General features: G+C 33.6%; 3 protein-coding genes and 1 long non-coding RNA gene across 5 annotated transcripts; 2 read left to right on the top strand and 2 right to left on the bottom strand.

Moving 5' to 3' along the window:
* The first annotated feature begins 383 nt into the window (after positions 1–383).
* LOC105133871 (Pentatricopeptide repeat (PPR) superfamily protein) lies at positions 384–3,526 on the top strand. Its single transcript, XM_011038011.1, has 2 exons — positions 384–478; positions 1,169–3,526. Exon 2 carries the CDS (start codon positions 1,357–1,359, stop codon positions 3,136–3,138), a length of 1,782 nt encoding a protein of 593 aa, XP_011036313.1. The 5' UTR covers positions 384–478; positions 1,169–1,356; the 3' UTR covers positions 3,139–3,526.
* A 625-nt stretch (positions 3,527–4,151) lies between these two features.
* On the bottom strand, positions 4,152–6,557 carry LOC105133873 (pentatricopeptide repeat-containing protein At3g04760, chloroplastic-like). Its single transcript, XM_011038012.1, has one exon. The coding sequence runs from the start codon at positions 6,466–6,468 to the stop codon at positions 4,708–4,710; it is 1,761 nt and encodes a 586-aa protein (XP_011036314.1). The 5' UTR covers positions 6,469–6,557; the 3' UTR covers positions 4,152–4,707.
* A 3,354-nt stretch (positions 6,558–9,911) lies between these two features.
* LOC105133874 (uncharacterized) lies at positions 9,912–10,699 on the bottom strand. Its single transcript, XR_843887.1, has 2 exons — positions 10,597–10,699; positions 9,912–10,067 (listed from the first exon to the last, which is right to left on the bottom strand). It is a non-coding gene; the product is annotated as an uncharacterized LOC105133874 (long non-coding RNA).
* A 1,121-nt stretch (positions 10,700–11,820) lies between these two features.
* Positions 11,821–20,336, top strand: LOC105133875 (serine/threonine protein phosphatase 2A regulatory subunit B''beta-like). 2 transcript variants are annotated; one of them, XM_011038013.1, is made up of 13 exons: positions 11,822–12,248; positions 13,200–13,442; positions 13,693–13,798; positions 13,874–13,973; positions 15,853–15,958; positions 16,091–16,181; positions 17,429–17,570; positions 17,770–17,917; positions 18,044–18,153; positions 18,763–18,919; positions 19,187–19,312; positions 19,409–19,559; positions 19,768–20,336. In XM_011038013.1, the coding sequence occupies exons 1-12, from the start codon at positions 12,102–12,104 to the stop codon at positions 19,547–19,549; spliced, it is 1,617 nt and encodes a 538-aa protein (XP_011036315.1). In that variant the 5' UTR covers positions 11,822–12,101; the 3' UTR covers positions 19,550–19,559; positions 19,768–20,336. The 2 variants fall into 2 exon arrangements, with proteins under 2 accessions (XP_011036317.1, XP_011036315.1); XM_011038015.1 differs by lacking the exons at positions 19,409–19,559; positions 19,768–20,336 and having other exon boundaries at positions 11,821–12,248; positions 18,763–18,950; positions 19,187–19,278.
* Positions 20,337–22,583: the final 2,247 nt, after the last annotated feature.

Genomic DNA, 22,583 nt, shown 5'->3' on the forward strand with positions numbered 1-22,583 from the left:
GGAAAATGTTACGAGCACGCTAGAAATTATCATCTCCACACCGATTTTTTTCGCATGTAGTCAGAATTACAATTTTATCCTTCAATCTCTTTTAGAAAATAGCTCTCTCTGTTTTCTTTTTTCTGCCATTCAGGACAGAAATAAACTCAAGAATCAAGATATTAATATGAAAATAAACTCAGAAACCCAAATCTATAGTTATCGTACTTAATAAAACTATTAGTTAAATCTAATATTAAAATATGTCAAGGGCAACAAAGAAAAGCAAATAACCAGTCATTTTGCAATTTCCACTCATTCGAGGGACTAACATGAAAATGTAATCTACAACAAGTATCGAGTTGTAATTTCAATTACTATTAAACCCTAGGTAGTGACGTTATTTTTGTTCTAACTACATCACAAAACTGAACTGAACAAGAAAGCCTCTTTCTGTCACAGCTTACAACAAGGAGACCACAAAACTAAGTTTTTTAAGGTTTGTTTGTGATTTATGTGATAAATTCAATCAAAGTTTCAAGCTTTAATGGTTTTTTAAGCTGCTGTTCTGTAATGGGTTCTGACGTTTTGTGTGGTTTTAGTGGTTAAGGCTCTCTCTCCCAGTATGCTTGTGTGTTATGGCTTTTTGTTTCAGTTTTGATGTGTAGTTAAGTTGTATTGGCACTGAACTCGAAATAATTATGATTCTGGTTTGACGTTTTGTGAACTGGTTTTTAGAATTATCAGAGTTCAAGGAGCTTGGGGGATTTTATGTTTTGGGGCTGCTTGTTAATTCTTGTTTATGGTGGAAATAATCCATTTATATCTTTTTTCTAATGTGAAGGTTAAGAATTTGATATGTTCATGAGGCAAGACGTGCTTTTCTAGGCCTTAACGGGCTTGATGTTTAATGACTCTGCTCTATGATTGAAGTTGGTTTCGACTTAGCTTAGTGTTTAATATAATATTTTATGAGAACAGATATGGTTGTGATTTTGATCTGGTAAATGGATTTTTAAGCTTTTTGTTTCTTTCAAGTGTATGATGAATTTTCGTTGTGATAATACTTCATTTTCTTGTATTTATTTATTTATTGTTGGATTTTTGGTTTACCTTGTATTCTTTTATTATTTTTGAGATTCTTGATTTGTTGCTAGCAATGCTAACTTTTACTGCTGAACTAATGCAGGCAAGAAAATCTTGGAGAAAGTTCCCTGTCGATGAATGTGTAAAGCAACTGATCAACTGTCCTTTTCTTGTGAGAAACCAAGCCTTCTATTTGATGAACTATTAAAAAGAAGGTGTTAGTTACTGGATGCTTATTTTGTATGTCCTTGCAAAATCACAAAGATAATTTTATTAAGCGGGTTGAACAAGATGGGTTTTACAGTTTCCCCGCAGAACTCTATAGTTGAGGTTCATTGTTTGCGAGGCTTGCAAAGGTGCTCTAATCAAGCTGGGTCAAGTTTCTGTGTTGTTAGTTGCTCAGCATTGAAGGGGTCAACTTTTTATCTAAATTGTTCAATAAATTGCAGTTACAGAAATCAGTTGTATTGGCATGGGAAAGAATTTCTCAGGTCTGGAAGAACTTTGTTTTCTTTACAGTGTAGAGGAGTGCAAAGTGTCAGCATTGATAGAGTGGATGAAAATGATCAAGATGACTGGAGCTTAGGAAGTCATGTATCCGGTTCTGGGAGGGATTTTAGAGTGGAAATGACCACAAGGAATCATGGATCTTCAATTTTGTTTGCTGATGGACCCCTTGTTGAAAATGATGAGGAAACCAACAATGAAATTCTTCAGAATTTGTGCAAGAAGGGGAGCTTGATGGAAGCAACAAAGCTGATAGATATTATGTCACGTGTAAACCAAATTCCCAACTCCACTTGTTCCACAAACTTAATAAGGGGCCTTATCAGAATTGGTCGGATAGAAAGAGCTTCAAGGGTTCTTAAAACTATGGTCATGTCTGGTTTGGTTCCGGATGTTATTACATACAACATGATGGTAGGAGGTTTCTGTAAGAGAAGACAATTAAGATCTGCCATTGATCTGCTGGAAGACATGAGCTTGAGTGGTTGTCCCCCAGATGTGATCACTTACAATACAATAATCCGCAGCCTGTTTGATAATGGAAAATTTGATCAGGCTGTGGAATTCTGGAAGGGGCAATTAAGGAGGGGTTGTCTTCCTTATCTAATACCTTACACGATACTCATTGAGCTAGTCTGGAAGCATTGTGGAACTGTGCGGGCCTTGGAAGTATTGGAAGATATGGCTATCGAGGGCTGTTATCCAGATCTCGTTACCTACAATTCATTGGTTAATTTTGCTAGTAAAGAGGGAAAGTACGAGGATGCAGCTTTGATTATATACAACATTCTGTCTCATGGGATGGAGCCCAATGCCATAACTTATAACAGTCTTCTCCATTCTCTTTGTAGCTGTGGATTATGGGATGAAGTAGATGAGATCCTTGCAATCATGAAAAAAACTTCCCATTCTCCAACTGTGGTTACATACAACATTCTGATTAATGGGTTGTGCAAATGTGGACTTGTGGAGCGGGCAATTAACTTTTTCGTTCAAATGGTTTCTGAAAATTGTTCTCCTGACATTATAACTTACAATACTCTCCTCACCGCTCTATGCAAAGAGGGAATGGTGGATGAGGCCCTTCAAGTATTTGTCCTCTTGAGTGATAGCAGCTGTTCTCCTGGGTTAATAACTTACAACACTGTGATTGATGGATTGACTAGAAGGGGCTATATGGATGAAGCGATGAAATTATACAATCAAATGATAGAAAAAGGGATAGCTCCTGATGGTATCACCCATCGTTCTTTGGTTTGGGGGTTTTGCTGGATAGATCAAGTTGAGGATGCTGTGGAGATATTGAGGGAGATGGGAAAGAGAGACCACAGGATCAATAGTAGTGCTTACGGATTGGTAATCAATGGATTATGTAGAAATAAGAGGGTAGATGTTGCAATACAAGTTCTGGAAATGATGATCTCGGGTCGATACAAGCCAGATGAAGAGATTTATTCTACTTTAATTAAAAGTGTTGCTGATGCTGGTATGGTTGAAGAGGCGGATGAATTGCATCAGAAGTTGATAGAAAGAAAGGTTCTTAGAACCATATTGGACAAACCATGATTGCATGGAAGATTTAAAACTCATGCTAGTTCTTTCTGGCAAAATGAGATTGCCAGCTATTTCACGGCAAAGTATACAGAAGACACATAATGGAAGCTCGGTGCCTTAATATCATATTGAGTTGGTTTTTCGATCAGTTTTCCCATGGCACAGATTCTTTCAGGAGTGATGATGTATGATAACTTGGAAACATTAGTGGCTAAAATGGGATAAGGTTTTATGTTGCATATGTTTCCCTTGTATTAGGTGGCTTTGTGGTACTTTGTTCTGAAGTCAACTTATGCTGCTTGTTTTTGGTGGATTTAGATGTGTTGAAACTTGTGTGTAATTCAAACTGAACCTTTCTTTACTAGCTGGTTTATATTTCCTCCTGCATTTTTTGCTGTCAGATTAATGGCTCTGAAAATAATTTTTAACAAATAAAAAAAATATTATTTTAATATATTTATAAAATAAAAACACTTTGTACCAAACTCACAATTTGATGATCCATCGGACTTGTGTACAATAATATGCATTTCCGAAGTCTTTCCTAGCATCTATTCAAATTCAAGATTTGACATCTGCCAGAAGAACAAAGCTGGAAAAAAAGAAAAGGGGCCAAAATCCAATGAGCAAGCAGCCGTATGTTCTGAAGATCTGTCCATTTTACCATGAATGATCGATCTTCTATTTAGCAAACGAACAGCCAAAGGAGGAGAAGCAACTATCATCCTCTAACATTGACTGAATGCCACTGATTTGCATTGCCCTAGCAATCCATTTGAATGTCTGTCCTTTGTTGGGAGTTCATTTTTATCAAGCAAGGCCCGGAAATTTTAGGCTTCGGATCTCATGAAATCTAGCCATTATTGACAATGCAATTCCTTTAAATAAGTTGTTCTCCATCAATGATCAGCAGAACCATTTTAATCCATGCAGTTCTAGTCCAAATAAATAAACTAAAGCAACGTTAAGGTAATAAGTTATTTGACTGAATAAAAAATAGAAACAAAGACTTGGATTCTATTGCGTTTCATCCTGATAAGATAATAAGAAAATTCCGGTATTCCTCGCCAAAAGAGAAACAACCGAATGAAAGAAGACTTGGGCACATGTTCGAAGCTCAAACGCAAAAGCTTGTTACCATCTCATTCTGTAAAAATCCCCAGTTAGTACAGAAAGATGGGTCTGCACATATTGCTATTTACAGAACTGTGATGTTGCTCTCTTGTACTCTTTCCTCAAGACTCAAGACATGAATCTCCTCTCCATAGTACTGACATTAAAGAAAGAATGTGGCAGGTTAGTCCAAAGGACATAGAAAATCACCTCAAGGTTCGAGCTCTTAGATTGTGCCTGATAGGTTGCTTCTTTGATTGCGGGCTCTGATGTTATGCTCTCAACAACCGAGTGAAATGCTTTTTACTCGAAATGCCATGAAATATACTACATATCAGGAGTCTCGGGAAGATAATTCCTTGCTGCATTTTGTTTCTTGTAAGTTTTAAGGCCATACAAAGAACAGACAGCCCAGATCAGAGCATCTGATATGGTCATTAGACATCCAAGAACAGCAAAAACTAGTTCTTAGTGTCCAAAGACAGTGAGGTCTTTGTAAACATCAAGCAAAGGGAAGACCTTGTTCAAACGTTTGTATGAATCTTCAGAAATAGCGTTCATACTATAAAGAGAATAAGCCAACTCCATAGCTTGAGCTCTTGATCCCGAGAAACCAATACCTTCAATCAACAGCGTATAAGTAGTTTCATTTGGCTGGCAACCATTTTCAATCATTGCTGTCAGCACTTCAATAGCATCATCAATTCTATGTACTTTGCATAAACCAAGAAGAACGATATTATAGCTGACTATGTTTGGCTGGAACCTACCACTTAGCATGTCTGCCAATAGCCCAATAGCTTCATCCACCATTCCATCTCTGCACAAACATGAAATAAGTGAATTATAAGTAATTCCATCTGGATCAATTCCTTTGCTAAGCATCTGCGATATCATTCCTAAGGCTCTGTATCTGTCTCCAGAACCCCACAGTGCACTTAACATTGTGTTATAAGAACTGACATTTGGAGGACAACCCACTTCCTCTAGCTTTCCAAATATTTCCACAGCATGATCACTATTTCCATTCTTACAAAGAGCGGCCATTATTGTATTGTAGTTGACTATATCTGGCAAAAAACCATCAGAGATCATGTAATCCAAAAACTTGATTGCCATATCCAGTTTTCCCTCTCTACAAAAAGCAGCAATCAATGGATCATAACAGTAAGCATCCGGAGTCAAACCCTTTTCCTTCATAACCTTCACTAAGTTCACCGATTCCTCAATTTTCCCATCATGACACAGTGAGCCAATCAAAATGCTATATGTAACCACATTAGGCTCGCAACCTCTTGAAAACATCTCATTCATCAGTTTCTCCCCTTCATACCATTTCCCTTGATCCAACAACGCTCGTAACAATATATTATATGTAATCACATCTGGTTTACAACCCCTAGAATTCAAGGTCCTAACAAGCTCAAAAGCGTGATTAACCTTCCCCTCTTTGCCCAACCCCCTAACAATTACATTATACGTAAATGTATCTGGTTCAAGCCCTTTTGACAACATCTCATCCAAAAGCTTCAAACCTTCATCAATCCCACCTTCGAGAATGTGTGCCTCTATCAAAATCGTGTAGGTAATAAGAGATGGCTTACAATTGTTATCTTTCAACAACTCTTCAAAAACCTTCAAAGCCAAATCAATCTTTCCCTTGCTACAAAAAGTCCCAATCATTATATTGTAAGTAACAACATCCTGCGAAAATCCCTTTCTTTTCATCCTATCAAGCACTTTTTTTGCACTTTCAATCCGATTAGCCTTACAAAACCCACTGATCACTGCATTATAAGCAAAAACATCAGGTTCACCATGCTTCTCCAGAATCTCCATCACCCTAGTAGCCTTCTCTATATTTCTTGAATTAAAAAACCCTTTAATGAGCTTAGTACACATAATAACATCAGGCTGATAACCTTTTGCAACCATACATTCAAGAAAGTAGAGCGACTCATTACACTTGCCTGCTTTACAAGACCTATTAAGCAGTTTCATCAAATGGGTTTCTTTGAAATCATAAGATAAACCATGGGTTGGTTTTGTTTCAGGTAAAACCCTCCTTAATTTTGGTGGGTTTCCAAGATTACTGTTAGTGTCATTACGAGTAGGGTTTATGCAGCTAACTACATTGCTTTGAAGCGAATGTAAAGAGAGTTTAAAATGTTTGCTAGTAAAGGGAAAGCTGTAACTACGAGAGATAAACTCAGTGGAAAACATTGTCATGCTAGTGGCTTTGTTATCGTTCAATGTTCATGGATTGTCATTTTACAAAAGAACCAGCCGTAGGCGAAGAAGTAAAGAGAGTACCTGTAAATTTGCAAGGAAAAGGAGAGAAACTTGAAAATTTGGGAATTGTTTGTAGTGTTCTAGAGATTGTTCTTGAACATCTTGAGTCTTGTGGAGCAATTTCAAAGGAAAAGGGCAAGTGTTTGTAGTCAGCCAATCGGATTCCAGTGCATGCGTTATGGATAAGGGACACAGCATGGGTCTGGTCTTTAGGATAATTGGTCTTGAGATCAGTAAAATTTGGTTGGAGATTATATTTTAAAGTATTTTTTATTTTAAAATATATTAATATAATATTTCTTATTTTTTGAAATTATTTTTAAAATTAGTGAATTAAAATAATTAAAAAATAACTAATTTTAAATAAAAAATATTTTTAAAATATAAAAATGTGCTGATTTAAGATGGTGAAAAAAATGAAGATATTTGTCGTTTAGAGCTTGCTGCACGTGACATGTCGCTTGAATGCTGTAGGCATAGAAAAGAAGAAGAGAGAGACTGCACAGCCCCCACAGTACATTATTTAATACTGTTCATTCTTTTCCCCTCTTTTTTTTTTTACATGATTTTATTTTTTATCATTTAATTTATTAAAAAATAAATTTTATAATTTATTTTCTATATAAATATTTTAATATCATGGTTTATGGTTTGAGTTTAGTGGATTAACTTTATTTTTTAAAATTAATTTTTTTAAAATTTTATTTTTTAATATTAATTTGATAAAAAATTAAGTATCATGTTTTTTTTAATTTATTTTTTATTAAATTATTTCAATCCTGAATTATAAATTTTATAGGTTAACTATAATTAATTAGGATTGTTTTATTGTTTCTTATTTAAATTGATTTTTTTTAGTTTTATTTTTTAATAATTAGTTGATTAAAAATTATATTTTATAATTTGTTTTAATTTACTTTACACAAAGTTATACGAGTCTAATGACCTGAGTATCGAGTTTGATAAAATAACATTTTTTTTATGAGTTTATCTCAATATCATTATCAGGATCGTAGATTTAGTGAGATAACGTGAGTTGATTTTGATTTTTTTATTTTTTTATTTCAGTCGTTAACATTAGATTGATTGTGAATTAAACTTTATAATTTATTTTTATATGATTATCCTAATTTCATAACTCATGTTATATATTTCGTAGGTTAACTCATGTTAAGTTTTTTTTATATTTTTTTAATTAATTTTTTTAATTCTATTCTTCAAATATTAAATTAATTAGATATTGAGTTTCATAATTTATTTAATTTTTTTATAAAAAATTATCATAAACTCATAACCTAAATTTATAAATTTAATATATTAACTCAAGTTGATTCAGATTGATTAAATATATTATTATCTAAATATTTAAATAAAATAATATTATCTTAAACTTTTTTATAATCAACTTATACTTTTATAATATATTCAAATTATTTTTAAATTCATTAAATTAATTAAATTATATCAAATCAATTCTTATATAATTTAATTTTTCTTTTACAATAGTGTTAGTACACTTCGTTTACATTAAAAAAGAGATCACGATAATAACAAATTTCAAATAATCCAATAACAGCTCAGCATGTTCATGCCAATAGTAACTCCGGAAGTGTGACATGCTATATATATCCTTTTTTTTTTTTTTAATAATAGTCAAATTTTATTGCTGAATACTATGTATATCCTTCACATTACTTATGTAATGATTTAATTTTTATTTTTATTTAATTTTTATTTTTAATTATATCCTTAGTTCCTTTTATTAATCTAATCCAAAGCATAACATGGGTCAACACTCTAGTTTTAATATATTCGAGATGAGAAACTGTGTTTATATGGTGACAGCATAAAATGTTTTTTCAGGATCAGAAAAAATGTTAATATTATAATTACTATAATCTTCTTAATCTTTAATATTCGTGATGATTTAACTATAAAAATAATACTTTTATTTCATTCAAATTAAAACTTATCATAAAAGAATAAATTTATTAACTAAAAATATATTTTATATAAGACTTATAATTAAAAATAAATAAATCTATGATTGTTAAATAAATATGAAAATATAAAAAAATAACTTCAATGCTTTATAGTTTATACCAGTCAAAGTGCTAATATATAAATGAAGGATATTGTATTATTTAGCATTTCATGTTTTTTTTTAATGTTTTTAAATTGTTTTGATATGTTAATATTAGAAATATTTAAAAAAAAATAAAAAATATTTTTTCAATATATTTATTAAAAAAAACACTCCCCATGCACCAGCCTACCAAAGTTCAGCTTTGCCCTGAAGTTGCTAAGTCGACAGGACAGGACAGACAATACGCTTTGAGCCCTGAGGATTCACACGCTGCCTCCCAATAGACTTGTAAAGCAAAACTTGGATTCACGTCCCAGCTCGAGTGATTGCTTCATCGTACATTTCCATTTTTTTTCTTGTTCTCAAGGTATTTCTCCGTAAAAAGCTATATAAGATTGATTGTACTTGTTTTTTTAAATCTCTCTACCTGTCAATTGATTTGAAATTTTATGGTTGTTATTGGCAACAATAAGAGATTTATCTATCAAGTTATTCTCCTTCGAACCCTATTGAAGCTTCCTGGTTATCACGTTAACATGTTCCAAAGAGAGGATCTTTGAGGACATGCGTATTCAGCATGGTCTTCAGGATATATATTGTCTGTGCTTTAATGTCCTCATCACAAGGTGTTGCTGTGTAGGAATTCATGAGATGTAACTCATTATCCATAAAGATAACAAGGTCAGCATTTAAGCTGGATTTACATACAGCATGGTTGGATGTATCACTGAGATTAGTTGTGAAATGCCTTATCCAACACAAGGAGACGATGAAGCCACAGAGCCTGTTAAAGATAGAATAAAGTATAAGCAGGTACAAGTGAAGGGCGGCAGAAAGTTGACCACTGGTGTTAGGAACCGTGAAAGATTGTTGCAGAAACTGGTAATCTTGTTTTACTGCTGGATTAAGAAAGGATAAAGCATCTAAAACAGATGCATCAGTAATGAATTTCTTAAGCATGTGGCCCAATGTTGTGTAAGTGACGAGCTGCTGTATTTGGAAAGAAACCAAGAAATAGCAGTATCTGATCATACATGCACCAGATACACAAAAACAGAGCAGGCAAACCTTCAGAAAATGAAGAGCATTGGCTGATGAATAGTGTGCAGAAACGTAGTACATGCAAGATTCGACAAATTTCATCATCGTTATCAGACGTTTCATCTTCTTGTTTATGGCAGTACTCCTCAATGATCATGAGCATCAGCCGCTGAACTCATCAAGAAATGTCAACATTTTTTTTCCAAATAGGTACTGGATTTCTTTGGAAGTGCTATGATGGCTGTTCCTCACCCCCTCCTCTCTCATTTTGTTTCTTCGCCTTCTCAGTGGTTTTTCTTTCTTCCGACCTCTTCAATCAAGCTCAAAAATATGACATCAAAACTCACAGTGCGATAATGAAAGCAAGAATTATCAGCCCAGTTCTGGATTTCTTCAACTCATGCAGCACCTGCAGGCAAAGAGGATTCATCTATAGCTAAAAAGCACGAAAAATGACTAAAATTGATAGTCTCCAAATCTAGCTTCTCAAGGAAACTGATCAAAAGGCAGAAAAAAGCCAAGATAGTTTACTCTAGTGATAATCTAACATATGAAGGCTAGCATACAGTATTACAATGCACTTTTAACAGGGTGAGGTTGGCTCAAAAATTCTAAAAGCATTGATACAATTTGAATACTCTCATGTCATGTACGAAACTAGCCAGCAGCGGTGATTCCATGCACGATAGTTCATTTTTTTATCTCTGCAAAACAAGTGAGCAGGAAACCATGTTAAGAGCACCACACCCAGGCTTGTGCATTCCTCGTCACACGTACAGTTTAGGGGATATCTCATCAAAGGTTGTGTTCCGAAAATCATTAGTTTGATCACTAGCAGAGATACAAACAAACAGAGAGCAGCAAATATGGTTCTCAAGCCCTATCAAGTGTCATCATGGGAAGATATATGCTTCACAAATTTATACTGTGATGTAAACCTCAGATATATATTTTCTCCACTAGCTCAGATTCTTTCCCTCCGATGTCTCGAAAAGCGGAACAATATTTTCCAGCAATCATCTTAATCACCCGCCAACTGTCAATTTGTTCATACATCCATAAGAATTGGGTTTTGAAGTGTGTGTGTGTATCTTGGTGGACATTAAAAAGCATTAACATATTAAGAACAGGAAAGAATAGCTTTTGGGAGAGCATGGAACTATGGAAGGAGAAGGGCTGACGATAGAAGTTCATCCACCAGCATAGTCATATGCTGCTTCTTTGACGCAATGAACTCCCTGCATGCAAATACAAGGAACAAGCATTGCGATCATGGGTTCATGGTAAAACTATGCAACAGATTGAAAATGATTTAAATGAATGGAAACACAACACATGCACAAATATATCTATATAAAATTGAGGGAGCAGAAAGCTAGAAATACCTGGAGTATTGCATGCAGTCCCAAAATCACAGCTTAGCTATACAAGAGAAGACTTGCTATGCTTCATGACCTCACTTTCAAGATTATTCTCGTCCCAGTATGTATCCGACGGATTCTTAGGCCATGTTTCTTTATAGAAGTTGTAGAAAAATAAAAAATATCATTTATTAATTGATTATAACATATTTAATTATTAATTTTTTTATTGTTATATATTTTATTTTATTTTTTTAGTTTCATTATTTAAAATTTAATTTTTATATCAACATTTATTCTTATTCTTTTTATTATTATTTATTTTATTTAAAATAATTTATAAAATATTTTTTTAATTTTATCCATTTTTAATTTTTTTCATCTGTCGGTAGAATTCTTTAAGTACTAAAGATAAAATTGATGCAAAAAATAGATTAAAGCAAAGTTATTTAACATAGCTTGTCCTCGGTTTAACTTAGAATATATTTATTTTCATGTTTTAAAAAATATTTTTATAAATATTTATTTTTTTAAAATTATTTTAATGTATTAATATCAAAAATTAAAAAAAAATTGTGAAAACGACGCTATTGCCATCAATCAGTCAAAACTAAGAATTGTATTTTGAGAAAAAAACAAAACATTAACCCGGTGATTCAATATTTGTTATGAAAATCACGATTCAAGCTCTAAACCGAGTCAGACCCGAACCGGTTTGACAACTAAAGTCAAGGTTGTGATTATATTTCTTTGTTTTATTTTATTTATTTTTTAGTAAAGTTTATTTAAAAATAATCTGCAGCTTTACTTTTCCAACTTTCTCCCAAAAAAATCTCTCTCCCTCTCTCTATTTTTCTCTCTCTGCAAAAAAATTTCACCCCCACTTGAACCGAATCCATTTTCCTCACTCAAAAAGAAAAAAAAAAAATTCTTTTCTCCTCAAAAGATCTATGCTTGGTTGGTAATTGGACGAATCGAAAGATTCAGAAATAAATTGAATTGAAGAAGGCGTGGTTCGATTCAATAGAAATAATTAGAATCTAGGGTTTGGCGATCTATGTTTTGGTTTGATTTTAGTAATTATGGAAACAACGACGAGCGATGTTGTCATGTTAGATGCGGAGTTGCTTCAGCTACCAGAGATTTCGCCTTTAGCTTTCAAATCTTACCCTCACTTTCCCCAGACACTCTTCGATCAGTGGCTCTCTCTTCCCGATCCCAATAAGCTGGTGCCGTTTTCGATATCTCTTCCTATTTCTTTTGCAGTTTTGTGTTCATTTCGATTCATTTTTTTACTTTTTAGTTTAATAAATTATTATCACAATTATTTTTATTTTGAATTGTTCTTGAATTGTGGAGTGCGTGTGATCGATATGGAAACACACTTGTTGTTGATTTGGTATTTGATGAAGTAATTATGGGTTAACTTGATGCTTTTTCTTTTTTAGTGCTACGGAAAAAAAATGGGTTTTTGATGCCCAAGTAACTCTTAAAATAATATAATTATTTAGTTAATTAATTAACATGCTAATGCTTCGAATTAGTTATGTGCTATGTTGAAAAATCATGGATTGGTTCATTTTTATTAACATTTCGATGCTGATAGAGTTGCTTTGCTTTGTTGTTATGGTCATATAAATGTTTGTGTATACGTTGTATTTTTAGAGAGATTTTTTTTTCCTGCTTAAGGTTAAGGAGAGCAGTTCAACGGTCATGCTTGATACCTATGGGTTTGGCATCAACGCAGAAGTCCAAGTCTTGTAGAATTGTTAGTCTGCATGTGTAAATTTGAACAGGGAATTAATTTAGTTTTTTGTTTTCTTTTTTAACCCCCCTTCTTCTCTTTGAATTTATTTTCATTTCCCATAATGCATTTTATTGCCAGTATTGCTTTTTTTGTAATAATTGTGTCTGAACTTTGTTCCATGGCTTGGATGACAATGTCATCGTAACATTTTTTGTGTACTTTCTGTTCTGAAAGGAAACACAACTGATGATTTATTTTTATATAGACCTTTTCTTTAATGTGGTTATAGAAGAGAAGTTTTAAAATTCTTGCTTTCATGATTTTTATTTTGCCGATCTGTTCTTTTGTGAGTTCTTATAGGTGATGTTCCTTTGAGTAAAATTGTTTATATAATATGATTGCTTATTTCTCTTCTCTCTTCATATTTGTCCAGGTGACATCCCTGGTTAATGATGCCAAGACAGGTGCTCCATTGAATGTCTCTGGAAACTCTTCTAGTGCAAATGCTGCCACTGTTAATTCCTTACCTTCCATGTTTCCTGCGGGGAGCACACCGCCTCTTTCTCCCAGAAGTTCAACTGGTTCACCTCGTGTGACAAAGCAAAGGGCTGGCCCATCTAATTTAGGCTCTCCTTTGAAAGTAGTCAGTGAGCCAGTAAAGGAGTTGATACCACAGGTTTAACAAAACCCCAATGTTTTTTCTTGTCACACACAAAACAAAAGGATGAAATTTATGTTGCAGTGGCCACTATTTCCTTTCATTTTCTCTGAAAAGAGATAACAAAACTAAAGCATAACTGAAACAAGAAATTTCTCTGATCCACCATGTTTTTGTTCTACTCTTTTCTTCATGGTTTTATCTATGAATTTTTTGTTGAGTGACATGGATTATATTTTTTTAATATGTATACTTGTGATGCCTGTAGTTTTATTTTCAAAATGGCCGCCCCACACCAAATGAACTAAAAGAACAATGCTTGATTCGGATCAATCACTTTTTCTATGGCCGCTTGGATGGATTGCAAATACATGGTGAGGTCAATGATTATATATCGAATTCTGTGATATTTGATGAACTAATCTGTTTGTTATTTATTTTGTTTTTAGAGTTCAAATCGGTCACAAAGGAAGTATGCAAACTGCCATCATTCTTCTCCACGGTTCTATTTAGAAGGATTGATGTTAATAGCACTGATTTCGTGACAAGGTATGTACTTGTTGTCTTAGGTAGTTTATTGGGCCTATGAAAATGATTATCCTGTTGTTCAAGCTGTAAATACTTTAAAATTGTTTACCTGATTCAGTTGTCATTATTTCAAGATTTCTCTTCGATACCCGATGACTCTCTACTACATCTGGAAATTTCTCTCACATTTTTTTTTTAACTATTTTCATTAACTTTGGAACAATAATTTTAGGACTTAAAAGATGGTTGTCTGGATTGTTATGAATGCTCGGGCAAATAGAATGATGGGAGAGTGGTTTTCAGTTTGAGTGGTGATTTGAGAGTTTATGGTAGAAACTTAAAGAAACAGACTTTGGGTTTTCTATCACACTTTCCTATGTCTAGGATCAGAGACAGCTATAGAATTAAAGTGCCCTACTCTACTAACTATCATTGTTTCTAGTTTTACAGTAAACCTAGAATTAAGCTCCTTGATTTTCACAGATCAAGGCCTTGCTCTTGCTCTGTATCGCTTTGATTTACAAAGTCGCTATGCAAGGAATTCTGGAGTGTGTTGTTTAGTGTACCTTCCTTGATTTGCAACCCCCCTACGCACACACACTAACAACAACAATTGTAGTTATGAACCAGTTTAACATTTATATGCCAGTTAACAAGAATGACTGCCATACATTTTGTACACTGCCAATTGGACTGGTAACCAAGAATTTGTTATTTGGATTTTTAGTATGTGAATTTCTGTATCTTTTTTTTAGCTTAAACCTTTTGGGATTGTGGCTTCAAAGTGAAAATTCATTTGCATCTCTCTCTCTCTCTCTCTCAAGAGCGTTAGGCTTTGACTGTTAGAAACTGGTTTGTTTAAGGTGGATTGCTATTTGTAAAACAAATATGGTTTTTAAATTGCAGTTGCAGTCATGGCATGGATGGAATTTTCTAGTCTTTAAGAAATTTGTCTCGGTGAACAGTTTAGAAAAATCAATCAAAAGGGTAGGATTTTTTATATTCAGTAATTGATAATTTCTCAACTTAGAGAATATTTACTTTTAACTCTTGATGCTTTTTGTTACATTAGGGGACCATGCTTTTTCCTGTTTGTGGCATACAGTGGATATTGCCAATTAGGATGGACTGCTTCTTGATGCATTTGGTAGATTTAGAGAGGAAGGATTATAATATTTTGAGGAGAGGTGCTATCTTTTATGGTGTTTCGAGATAGAGGGAGGCTCTAGGATAGGTGGAACATGTTTTTTCTGCTATATGTGGTAACAGTGGAATTTGCCAAGTAGAGTGGACTTGTTCTTCATGCATTTTGTGGATTTTTGGAGAAGGGTTATAAGATTCTGAGGACAGGTGCTATGCTATATGTTGTTTGGAATGGCTCTCTAGAATTCAAGGTTCTTTTCTCTTGATGTAGCTGTTTTGGGGTATGAAAATAGCAATTGTCGCTTAAATTCGGTGTAGTGCGTTTTGTTTTAGAAGTGGAAATGAGGAGATTCAGTGTTGGTGGAAAAGCAAAAGGAGACGATGAAGATTGCAGTTCCATTCTTCCAGTGGGGGAACTAAGAAGGGGTGGATTGTCTGTAATTTAATGGCTGCCATGGATATTGGGTGGATTGTCTGTAATTTAATGGCTGCTATGGATATTGGTTTATACAGGCCTCTATAGATGTGAAAATAGTACACCCTTTAGCTTAGGACAAGGGACATTTCCGGCTGCTTGCTGCTGTTATTTGAAACTATGAAAGAAAATAAAAATAAGCTACATTGTAAGAAACAAATTAACATTTTAAGTGTGATAGAGTAGTTCAAGGATACATGATGTTGCAATTTAGTTGCTGTTGCCCGCACAAAAACTGTTTGCATTATTTGGTTGCATAACTTCTTCCTAATCTATGTGCAGGGATGCTTTTCTTGATTATTGGATAAATGGCAACATGTTGACATTGGATATAGCTACCCAAATTTTCACAATTTTGAAACAACCAGATCTCAAATACCTCACCCAGGTAGGGGTGTTTGTGTATCAGGATAATCATTTCTGGGTCTTGTTGTCAATGGATTGCTTCTTTTTCATGTATGATTCATTAGTGAAATTATTGTTTCACACATTTCTAAAATGATTTTCATATTGATAACAGGAAGATTTTAAACCTGTGCTTCAAGAACTACTGGCAACACATCCAGGATTGGAGTTCTTACAGAGCACACCCGAGTTTCAGGAAAGATATGGTTCGTTATCAGCCTGTTAATCAACTTTTGGTTGTTTCTAATTCAAAGCAATTATTTATATTTCTGATTCCTCAACTTTGCGAGATGCATTGTCCTTTATAATACATGCTCGATTATTGGTAAAATTTATCACTTATTACTGATGGTATTGAAATCATCTGAATTGATTTGTTTCTTTAAATATTTGTAAACGTGTTTCATTCTGATGAGAACTACATGTATAGCTTTATTATTCCTCAAATGAATGAGGTGCTTTTTGCTGTTTAACAAGCTATAGCAAAGCATCTAAACTTGAATTTGGGGGTACTTTGTAGAGAATCCATTTATGGTGTGATTGTCCCTCCCTTGAAAATGGAATCTATCATTAAAAATTTATAGAGGATTTTTGGATTATGTTGTCGAATGGAGCAATTATCAAGCTTCTCTCATGAACCTGACGCCAAGCATTTCTAAAGCCACTCTTTGTAATTTCAAGAATGCTGGTATTCTTTTTTCCTGGAGCAACTAGTTTCAAAATTGCCAAACTATAGATGGCTCCATTTGAATGATGAGTTCTAATAAGATCAGATGGCACAGTTCAGTATGTATGGGGCACCCTAAAATTAGTGACATTTGGTTTATTGCGAAAAGAAAAATGTGTTTTTGAAAGTAAAACTAACAGAAAAGTTCATGCACGATGCATGTGCTTTTTAGTGGTGAAATTATCTGGTGTGAGAATAGCTCCTACAATGTATTGAGTCATGCAGACATCTGACCAGCCCCTATGGATTTGGTCACCCGTTGCACATTATGTCCATTCTTATAGGAAGGCACAGAGTTATTAAAAGCTTTGTCATATGAGTAAGAAGTAAAGTTCTGCTCTTTATATTCTTATAAACTCTCAACTGGTTTCTCATTGTGTGGAAAGCATGGCCTTATGAATACAGAAAAGATGGAAACTTTTGCAATGTTGTGATGTGTAAACTCTGCCAGATTTTTTCCTTTGGTTGATTGGTGTGGTGTTCATTCGAGAGTGGCTTGTAATTGATGGACAGTTCAATTGAATTGGTTTTTTTCTGGTTAATTCAGTGTATTTAGCCATAATTTCTTTTGCCTGTTTTATTGGCTGTTTATACTGTCTGGGTAGTAGTATAGCTGGAGGCTGACAGCCTGAATAAGCCATAAGAGGCTGCTCTTACTTTGTGATAGTTGCTATGCATTTAATGTCGTGTGATTTCCTAACATGAATTTTCCTTTGCAATTGGCAGCTGAAACTGTAATATACAGAATTTTTTACTACATAAGTAGATCTGGGAATGGTAATCTTACCCTCAGGGAGCTGAAGCGTGGGAACTTAATTGATGCAATGCAACATGCAGATGAAGAAGAGGACATAAATAAAGTTTTGAGGTAAGTATTGCTGTGAAGATGCAACATGAATTTTCCTCCAAGGCACATTGTGCCTATCATAAACTTGTAAAAATATGAAACATTAATATTTCAGGTAATCAGAATTAGTTTTATGTAATTGGAATGAAATTTAGGCTTGTAACGTTTTGTATCAAATTTTTAATGATCCTAATTATTTTGCTTATGATTTCATGTGCAGGTACTTCTCTTATGAGCACTTTTATGTGATATACTGCAAGTTTTGGGAGCTGGACACAGATCATGATTTTCTTATCGACAAAGAGAACCTTATTAGATATGGGAACCATGCGCTTACCTACCGGATTGTTGATAGAGTATTTTCCCAGGTTTGTGGCTGTTGAATGATGCTTTTCTGTTTTGGGTCAGTTTACCTACAATTTTACAGCAAGAAATTTTTCTTTGCTAGTCAAAGACCTGAACTGTCATGCTTTTATGATGTAAATACCTTGCAGGTTGCTAGAAAATTTACTAGCAAGGCTGAAGGAAAGATGGGATATGAAGATTTTGTGTATTTCATTTTGTCAGAGGAAGACAAGTCATCTGAGCCAAGTCTTGAGTATTGGTATGTGTGCATTTATCATCCTGTAGAGTGAAGGAGTTGAACTACAATTGTGCACTTATGAAATATTATGGAAATATTCATTTTATATTTGTTTCATTTGTTAGATGCTCCCTCCACAAGTTACGCCAGTGTAACCATGAATAACAAAGCATTGTTAAGTTTTTTGAATATATTCCTTGTTCAATAAGTTGCATAGGCGTTGTGCTTTTGTTCAAGCTGAAAAGACTAGCTAGTGCAGGAACAGAACACATAGCCTAACTGGAACTGGAAAGACTTAAAATCACCAGGGAAATTTTTTCTGAAATGGTGAAACTTCTAAAACATGATTGATAAAGGAGAGTGATATGTGGGCCCTGAATGTTGGAGAAATTTCCAGTCAATTACTGGCTATTATTCCATGTTGGCTATGCTAGTAAAGCAGATAAAAATAAAACTTGTTTTCATTTCATTGTTGTAGAATATATCATATAATGATTCTTGAGTGCTTCTCTTGGGAGTTTACATTGTACAGACCTACAAACACTTGTTTTTCAAGCAGTGATGGTGATGCAGTGTTTTGGTTTTATTAATCAACTACCTGTGAGTTGTGATGTTCAATTTCTTTCTTAGGTTCAAATGCATAGATTTGGATGGAAATGGAATCCTGACAAGGAATGAGATGCAGTTCTTTTATGAGGAGCAGTTGCATAGGATGGAGTGCATGGCTCAAGAGCCTGTGCTTTTTGAAGATATATTATGCCAGATAATTGATATGATTGGACCAGAGGTTTGCCCTTTGCTCTTCTGTAATCTTACTGGTAGTTCCTCTCTCCTTAAATCTATTCGAAGTGCACATGGAAGCATGTTCAAGGAAAACTACATTTTAAGATGCTCTGAAATTTTTGCCACCTTCTTCAGTACCTGTCTCTAACAAATTAGCTACTCCCAATGGGATAGCTTAAGAAAACATGACCAGTTACTAATCTGTTACTCCCTGCACACCACCATCTAGAGATATTTTGGGTTTTTTACTGTTCAACTTTTCTTGCTGCAGGATGAGAGCTATATCACCCTTCGTGACCTCAAAGGTTGTAAACTTTCAGGAAGCGTTTTCAACATCCTTTTCAACCTTAATAAATTTATGGCATTTGAAACCCGTGATCCATTTCTTATTCGTCAGGTAATGTAACTCCTAATTTATGTTCATTGCTCAATATGAAGATTGAACCTAGCATTGCTAATAAAAAAAAGCCTTGATGGCATTGCAATGAAACAGGAGCGTGAGAATCCAACACTAACAGACTGGGATCGCTTTGCGCATAGAGAATATATTAGGCTTTCAATGGAAGAAGATGTTGAAGATGCTTCTAATGGCAGTGCAGAAGTTTGGGATGAATCACTAGAGGCTCCTTTCTGAGTTTAATTAGGTAAGCCACTTCAGTTTTTGTGTTGCTGGTTATGTTTGTTGCGTTGTGCTTTTTATTCTTGTTCCGGCCCCTGCACTTGTGCTGTGGAGTGTGGAGATTTAACAAGGACCTCAATAAATGAAGCATTTTTCTTTCTCATATATTTTTTCAGGGTCTAGTTTTGTGTTTGAATTTCTACTTGATATTTACGAGTTTGCTTTTGCTGAAGGTGCTCGCACAAAAAGCTCCAGCTTCTTCTTCTACAGAGGCCATGAGACACGAAAACAGTAAACTCAAAGGATCATTCTTTTAAGGAGTGTGCAACAGTTTTTACCTTTCTAAAGAGACAGTCCAGGCTTGGCAGGATGGAATGCATTTTTTTCATGTGCCAGCAGGGGACATATTCAAGCTTTTGTGTGCATAATTTGACGAAAACCAAGGGGCATTACACTAGAGCAGTGGTTCATGAAGTTGAACTTCCTGTAAAGGAGAGGTAGTATCCAAGAGTTGATTAATCAAGTCCAGGTTGAGTAGCTCAGAACATTTACTGCATTTTTTATTTATCAATCTGTAAGATATAATCTATGTCCAGGTCTTCTAATTTAGCTGTCGGTTCCTTTGATATGCTTTCTGTACGGTAATCTATTGGGTGCTGGGTAGGCTTCCTTTGTCTTATCAATTTTTGGACTGTCATTTATCTGTGACTATATTCCTAGTTTTTCCACTTCGTGTACACAAAATGTAGCTTTGTGTTTTGTCTTATGAAAAACTTAACTTTCTCAATTGAATCTTTTAGATCGAGAACTTTGAACCCTCAAATGTACCATGTAGTTTCCCTGGCATTTCATAGCACATGAAAATGTGGAACTTGTACTCTACAAGTTGTACACCATCTATCCATCCCCTCAATCCTTTTGGTCAGGCACGTCGTTCGCGATTGATGCGGTGACTGATGACTGCTAATTTCCAGATTATTCTTCTTTCATAGACGTCATGCTAGGAAGTATGTTGGTGGTTAAGATATGTGTGAAGTATAGCGAAGACCTGATTATCAGCAGCGAAGTCAGTAAACCTACAAATCTGACGATGAATAGGATTCTTGATCCTGAAATCAACGAGGATTCTTCGTCGCAGATCTGAGTTGAGTTGGTCGGTCAGAAGTAATATGGATGGAAACATGAGATAATGGAAATTTGATTTGCTACTATAAAAACTCATAAAAGCGTAGTTGTTGAACTTGGCTCAGCAGAATAACCCTATGAGTAGATGTCGAACTAGGCTTGGTAGAATAACTCGGGTTGGGTTAACCAAGATTTTATAACTTCATGAAACTTGTTTAATCTGGCTTTTTTTAGTGATCTGATTGATCAAGACATTTAAACAAGGATGGAACGCTTTATTTTAACATAAAAGACTGGTCTAGACAGTTCTATACATGAAAGTTGATAATCAATATGCAGATTGGCTTGTAACTGCGACCATACTGTGGATCTCGGAGCTCGTTCTTTCAGGGGTCCGTCCGAGGGTTTTTCCTCTTTATTATTAGTTTAATTGCTCGGGACTGCTCTCCCTGAAAAGAGCTCTGTGTACTCTTAGTTTGAGGCTTGAGCCCCGAGCTAGACCTGAAAAAACAAAGACCAATTGAGGAAAATGATTTACGTTATAAGAACTTCCATGTAGTTTAAAGGGATGGTCTAATCATGTGAGAGTAAACCATGTCCCAAGCCCAAGGTTTTCATTCTAAAGTGGAGCTTGTGTTCGAGAAGGTGATGTGCAGGATTCGAAATCTACCAGCTCTACTATTGGAGACGTAGATTTCTTTTTATCTACACTGCTTTTGACCTAATGAAAGAGGTAGACATTAATGAATGGAAAAAATAGGAATTTGAATTTTCTTCTTTTTCTAATGGTGCTAATGAAATTTAAGTCTATTTTTCAAACCTGTTTGGTCATCTATTTATATAGTTTTTGTTGCCTTGCTTTAAAGTAAATCATAAAAAAAAAAAAGGTGTTTGATTAGGATTTAAAAATTTTAAGTAGTGTTTGGTTGTTGTTCCATAATAGAAAAAACGAGTACAATAAAGATAGAAATCAATTTAGTTTTTTTTTTAAAAAAACATAGAAATAAATGTCTCTTTTAACTATTCTAGAGTGAGGTTTATACTTTCAAAAAATAGAAAATACATGGAAGATATGTATTTAGAGATATATTTTTTTATGTTTAAAATATTCATATAAAAAACTTTTAAATTTTAAAATTATCTAACTAAAACATATAAAAATAAAATATTATTATAATTTTAAATTTTAATTTAAAAATCGATCTAAAACATTGAAAGTCTGGTTGATCTATTTTTTTTAAGAGAATAATCAAAATTATGTAATTTTAATGGAACAAAATTTTAAAAGAAAAGGTCAATGAGTTGTGATTAAATCAATCATTTTTTGTTCTTCTTAAAATTAAACTAATCAACTAGGTTGTTTTAAGTTTGATAATTAGAGTTATTACATTATTATTAATTTCAATATTTAATATAAAATAAATTAAAAAAATAATATCTAATTATTTAAAATATATATACAAGTTTGAAAGTATTATATATTAAAAATAAAATATATATTTTTATATTTTATTTTATCTTATCTACCATCAATTAAATAAATACAATCGTTATATCTTACATACAACTATCAAATACAATTTTGTCACTATTTCTTATATTTTAAAATACCTAAACATAGTAAGGATAGTAAATGCTCATAAATTTTAATGATAATATAATCATAACCATATCCAAATAATAATAATAATAAAATCAAATACCATACTATATCCACCACGCATCAAATTCGAATTATGGATTATGAATAACTACATTCAAACCATAGGATTTTGAATATTCATTATCCATTTTTTTAATCTAATAAATAATCTTAAATATTTTTATAATAAATAATTTTAATAAGTTTTGTTAACCATATGCAGACAAAAATATTATTAATATATATATACATTTTACTAATAATAACCAAATAAGTTAAAAT

This window comes from Populus euphratica, unplaced genomic scaffold (genome assembly GCF_000495115.2).
Source record: "Populus euphratica unplaced genomic scaffold, PopEup_1.0 scaffold54.1, whole genome shotgun sequence".
Classification (NCBI taxonomy): domain Eukaryota; kingdom Viridiplantae; phylum Streptophyta; class Magnoliopsida; order Malpighiales; family Salicaceae; genus Populus; species Populus euphratica.

Coding starts and splice junctions, on each gene's coding strand:
- LOC105133873 (XM_011038012.1), bottom strand. CDS start 6,468: ATGACAATGTTTTCCACTGAGTTTATCTCTCGTAGTTACAGCTTTCCC.
- LOC105133871 (XM_011038011.1), top strand. CDS start 1,357: ATGGGTTTTACAGTTTCCCCGCAGAACTCTATAGTTGAGGTTCATTGT.
- LOC105133875 (XM_011038013.1), top strand. CDS start 12,102: ATGGAAACAACGACGAGCGATGTTGTCATGTTAGATGCGGAGTTGCTT. Junction 13,974..15,852: donor AGCACTGATTTCGTGACAAG/GTATGTACTTGT, acceptor ATCTATGTGCAG/GGATGCTTTTCTTGATTATT. Junction 15,959..16,090: donor ATCTCAAATACCTCACCCAG/GTAGGGGTGTTT, acceptor TATTGATAACAG/GAAGATTTTAAACCTGTGCT.